The sequence below is a fragment of the Chelon labrosus genome (genome assembly GCF_963514085.1).
Source record: "Chelon labrosus genome assembly, chromosome: 21".
NCBI classification, from domain to species: Eukaryota; Metazoa; Chordata; class Actinopteri; order Mugiliformes; family Mugilidae; genus Chelon; species Chelon labrosus.
In genome coordinates, this window is record NC_140354.1 from 12,628,942 (window position 1) to 12,634,941 (window position 6,000).

Below are 6,000 nucleotides of genomic sequence, written 5' to 3' on the forward strand. Positions count from 1 at the left end.
TGTCGCAGTATGCCAGAGTTTTACTGGTGTGTTTTATGTCAACCTGCACCGTGACCGTGACGATGGAGACAGAGTAACCTGAAGCAGTACGGCGGAAATGAAAGAGTTGGGAACATCACTGAGGCTCTAGGAATTCATGAATGAATGAAACCGAACCTAGGACGCTTCCTCGAAAAGTTCCTGATGCCCCAGATAAAACGGAAATGCTTTGCTCGGAGAAGATTACGGTCTAAAAAAGGAAGCAATGAACGTTCAGGACAAATGCAGATTACTGCTAGTTGCATTGCAGAGGGAAACACATGAAACAAAGATACTGAGTGAGTTGAGAGAAGCTTTGCATGCTTGTGCGTGTCCGCTGTTGATTTGGCCTAACCTTGGCTGCAATGCACTTAAGCTTCTTGAACAGAACTTCATCTGGTGCTCACAACTCAACCTAAACACACATATCTACATGTTTGCATTCGCTGCGGCTTACACTTTGAGGCTTATCTCTGAAGCCCATCCAATAAATATCTCAAAACCTACTTAAGAATCCCAGAAGAAAAAATGAAAAGACTAGTTTTGATTTGGTCCAACCGACCTCTGCCTCTGACAGCTGTTGAAACAAACCTGTGAGCTCACAGGCCCAAAAGTTGCTTCTCCACAGCCCCCCCCCCATATTTGACCATGCATTGGTTTTGAAACGTGTATGAGGTGTGTAAGACGGTCCATTACCTGGAACAAAGCTTCCCTGGACGACATCCTTATATGCCCACCAACCTGCATCAAGCTTGGATATAATCGGCTGAGCTGCAGCGAGAAAAAGAAAAAAAAAAAAAAAAAACAGAAACAGTTCTTGGTTATTTTTTTCTTTTACATGTTCGTGGGTAGTGTACAAGGTACATTTTCAGTGCAGCAGCAAAGGGAAAGAAATATGAGGAGAATAAGGTGAAATGATTGATAGAAACATTCCGGTGAAAAAGAGTAAATGAATATGCGGAGTTGTGATGAGGTGTTATGCCAAACAGACAGCTCAGAAATGTACCCGTCAGTCACTGAAGGGGATTTTATTTGGCAAGAATACGAGCTGGATTCTCACAAGGAACATTGTTAAGAAGGAAAATTCATGGTTTGCTGTAAGATTGGTCCCCAGTCTTTGACTATTGTCTTCTGGAGTCAGGACCCTTGGACATATGAGTTAAATTTGTACAATATATCCCCAGGTACACACATTATTCCCCAACTGCTAGCAGACGCCAAAGAAGAGCTTTCTTCTAATCTGCTTTCAGTTCAGTACGACTGGCGTAAACGTTGAATATTGGTGAAATCACTCCAGTGTGCCTTGACTCTATGGGTTGCAACTGTAGTACCTGGTGTAGTCTACTGCCCCAATACACTCAACCCTAGCCAGTGTGCACTCAAAAGGTTGAGTATTTATTGCAACCAGTTCCAAAACCCCACAGACGTAATCATGAGCTCTACTCATTTTCACACTCCATTTAAAACTAATTTCTAAAATCTATTAGGAAAGCGTTCCGTTAAAACCAAAGCTACCAAACATGTAAATCAAAACAAATAAAGGCTGCTGTCACATAACAGATGAGGCCCCAATTTGTCAAAACCAAGCTTGAAGGGAAAACACAAGGGAGACGAACACATGTTGGTGTCAATTTATATTTATTTGAACTATGAATATATGAATGATCTGAATCAATCCTTGTATTCTTGTGCATTTTGGTGGGTGAAAGATGAGGTGTAGCAAAACAAATTAAAACCAACCACCTGGGAGGACTGAGAGAGAACCAGCTTCAACAGGAGACCACCCACTCAAGACGTCTCATACAGGAAGTTTTAAGGCTGTTAAATACTCCGTGAGAAGCTTGTTCTTCTTGACACATCACCCGGGCAGAACATTTTTTTTTAGCGTAGTGTCTGGCAACTATTCTGTGATTGATCAGAAGCTGGAAATGGGCGTGGTTAATGCGGAAAACAGGAAATGCTAGCAGGCAACTCTGTGAGCTCCCAGATGCTAATATTCGCGCAGTGCGACCACTAATATCTCCTGCGTTGAGATGAACGGCATGATAGGGCGACGCATTTCCCACAATGCTTAGCGCGTGTGACGTATGCTGCAGTGGGCGGGCCCTGTGAGGACTTCTCCGGAGTTCGGCACAAGAGCTTCTCGTGAAGTTTAAAATGACCTGGCCAAAACGAACTTTTCTCTTGCTCACCTTGAGAACAAGAACAAATTTGCTTCTTGCGGAGTATGTAACAAGTTTTAGGGCCATCACACAGAGTTTTAGACAAAATAATTGTTGGTTTTCTTTGTCGCCTAGAAGTCCCTGACTGCTGAATATTTCGCATAGTTTGCAGTATCACTTTAGAATGGCTTTACAGAAACGGCAAAGTTTGAGCAAGCAAGTTTATATGTCGATTTGTTGTATGTATAAGTAGCTACAAAAGAAAACCTGCTCTACCACCAGAGTCACACACCCCCGGCACAAGGCCCATTTAGAGGTAAGTGCAGTAAAGCTGGTATCACATAAAGCATTCTCTTGTTATAAATTAATGTTAATAAAATGTAAACTTAAGCTTGCCCTTGAAATGAGGTCAAGAAACTGTCTTACATTTCAGCAGTCCAAAGTGAAGCAAACTGACAGGAAGAGAGCGTAAACATAAGCTAAACAGTGTAGCAGAAAAGGAAACATAAAATGGCCGGTATATATACTGTGGGGCTAATTGAGGGAATGGGGGACAGGTGTGCAGAGAGGGGACGGGTCAGCTGACTGGGAAAAGGTGGGAAACTCTGGGGACATCTGGTGGACAGGTGGGGAATGACAAGATCTGGAAGGTTTCAAGAAAGTGTGGGTGAAAGAGACCAGATAAGGCGCCAAGGCAGACAAACACACAGTTTGAGTGATTAGAGGCATACCATACATAAATCATTTTGACTGCTAGCATGTATGCTAGCATTAAAGTAATGTTTATATTCCTGTAAAACATAGTATTAACACTTCGAGCATTAAATGGTGATTATAATGGATCCTTTGTGGTAATCAGATAAATGTACTGTTAAAATTAAGTGTTATTGGTTGATTTCTTGTCAAACTGCGTAACAAAGCTGTCAAAATGGAGTTTCGCTTGTGTGTGATGCATGCAGTGAGTGCCAGTGGAAAGTCCACAGCCTGCTGCGGTACACATAACTCTGCACTTTTGAGTCCTGTGTGTTTTCTGGCCTCAGGCTGCCACTGACTTGGCTGTAGCTCTGTCATAATCCATCCTACAGTTTGCAACCAACCTGCCCGGAAGCAACAGCGCAATTAAAACAGAGCCGCCGGGACGTGACAGGTGCATCTGAACGCCAGGGTTTACTACCCTTATCCATCACCTGCAAACAGACATGTTGCAAACATAGAGTGGGCTGTCAGAGACACGGAGGATGCAAAGAGGAACAAGACTTGTGAACTTGTGAAAAAGTATGTTGATAACCCACAGTCTCAGTAGCCACATCTATGCGTTATGTACACCGATCAGCCACAACATTAAAACCACCAACAGGTGAAGTAAATAACATTGATCATCTCGCGACAATTCAATGTTCTGCTGGGAAACTTTTGGACCTGGCATTCGTGTGGGTGTTACTTAGACATGTACCACCCACCTAGACCAGACCAGGCACCCCCACCCCATAGCGATGACACTCCTTGATGGCAGCAGCCATCCCCAGCAGGATGCAGCCTGACACAGGCACACACACAATAACGGTTTAGGAACAACTAAAAAAACACGAAAAACAGCACAAGGTGTTGACCTGGCCTCCAAATTCACAAGATCCTAAACTGATCAAGTATCTGTGGGATGATCCTCAGAGGCCCCTCCCCTCAGCCCATAGGACCCAAAGCCCCCCACTAACAAGACTCTATTGCCAGACACCAGTATGCAGCTTGACATAGGTACGTCTCCCCAAAAATGCTACTACACGTTGCGGCAACTGGACCGCAGCCACTGTTACTCATCCAAAATGCGTTTCCTCACTGGCATTTCTCAGTGGCCAGAGAAGCACACAGAATGTATTTCCTATATTCTGTGTTGTACATATACCATTTATGAGCTGCAACTCAAACACGTTTTTGAAGAAACTCAACACAGCAAACGGTGACACACGAGCGTGCAAGTTTAAATGCTCCCAACACCGCGTGCCACACGTGTAGGCTGACGTTAACATTATGCAGAGCTATGGCGTTGGCTCTGCGTAGATCTGTTGCAGACTAATAAACCGAGCTTCAGTGAATGACTGTTTTAGGAGTCAGGTCTCAAACACGATTAACAAAGATAGCAGTATTTTTTTTCTACCAAAATTAAGTCTACACCATTATTAGGAGGGGTACCCAACCATGTCTTCAGTGTGACTGTCAAGACTTTGTGGAAGCATGTAACAAAGGATCCTGCCGGAGTATTCAGAAACTTAAAGAGCTACAGAGTGGGGAGGGTCTGATGATATCTAGCTGCATTATGGGAATCGTAGGCTACAGAACCATTAGAACTTCCCTCAGCTCGTGACTAAATCTCAGATTATCTCAGCTTGTGTGTCTTTAAATTAGGTTTCTTCTTAGTTTCCCAACTTTATACAGGTAAAGTGCAAAATCACTGATGTGCTCCTTTAAGATGGATATCAACCAAAGTGACAGCAGCTTTTTGCCTAGAGGTTAAGATGCATGTTTTATGACTCCATCAACTCAGATTGCTATTTTGTTAAAAGGTTGGCAGCTTCAGTGGTGATTGAGTTGACTCATCCCATCATGGGGACCTTGACTAAACTGACAGTCCCATAATGTCTGAGCTCTCTGACTAAACTCACAGTGATATCCACGAACTATTCACACACTCTGCTTTCTGTGTAGGCTGCGTGTGGCTTTTACTGTATGAACTGCGGTTACTACTACTCTGATATGCATGCGTGCGTGTGTGTGTGCGTGTGTGTGCGCAGCATGAGCGTGATCAAAGTGCTGGGTTTTGATGTGGGAGTTCTGAAGAATAAAACATAGAGTTGCTCTCGTCGGTGCGCACCGACCTGTGTTTACAGTCTCCGTGTGAAGAGCCTGTTGACACATAAATACTGTATAACACCCGAATGAGTATAGGCGGTGATTTACCTGAGAGGCAGGTGACTTTTATGAGCATCCAAGAAAAGTCACTATAATAAATGCGTAATATTTAATCACCAGCTTCTATGAGTGGAGCTCTGGCATTCGTGTATATTTAATTTGATAGTCAAATCTAATTTTCTGATATTTTTCCTTATGTGTCAGTGCTGTTGAAATGCTGTGAAGGATGGAGGTCCCCTTACCTGATGAAGTGCAGATGATAAATGTTTGCAAAATCACAGCTATATCCCAAACGACATGCATTCTTCGTTTAATAATTCATGCCCATTCTCTGCAGCTGTTGCGGGGTCGCACTTGTAGACGACGCGGCCAAACTTTGAGCATTTTTTCCCCTCACTCCCTCCCTCCTCCTCCTCCTCCTCCTCGGTCCTCGCCTATCCCCCGTCTCTCTCCTCCTGTGGAGCGCCGGGATGGCTTCAAGCCTCGCGGGAGGGACCCGTTCTCACAGCGTCGTCGAGCTCCTTCGCTTCCCGGTTTGCTTCTCAGGCGACATTTCGGTCTTTTCTCCTTCCTCACCAGGTCTTGTCAAACCCACATAAATGCGTTGACCTCTCGGTCTGTCCGCGCTTAAGGAATTTCCTCCGTCAAGTCCGTTCGTGATTCATGTTTTTCCTCTCTTTTTCCTCTTAGGAGCGGGGTGGATGTTCGCAGCGCACCGCTCGCCTGCAGTGGATCAGGCAACTTCACTGACGACGCAAAGCGCACCCGGAGTGCACAGCCTGACAGAGAGACAGCATATTCATGACATGATATGATGTCAGAATTGTTTCCGCAGAGCAACAAAAATGGTGAAAAAAAAAAAAATCTATCTTAAAAATGACAATAGAGAAAAGGCCAGACAGAAAAAAAATGAGAC

General features: G+C 44.2%; 1 protein-coding gene across 1 annotated transcript in view; it reads right to left on the bottom strand.

The window, feature by feature from the left end:
- LOC311506055 (carbonic anhydrase-related protein 10-like) overlaps positions 1-5,387 on the bottom strand; it is a gene marked incomplete at both ends in the record, with an annotated part of 89,816 nt that extends 84,429 nt beyond the window's left edge. Inside the window, 2 exons of the mRNA XM_084569931.1 lie at positions 715-789; positions 5,327-5,387. Of these exons, the coding sequence (XP_084426057.1) occupies positions 715-789; positions 5,327-5,387 (136 nt within the window). The remainder of the gene's footprint in view (positions 1-714; positions 790-5,326) is intronic.
- Between the last annotated feature and the right edge of the window lie 613 nt (positions 5,388-6,000).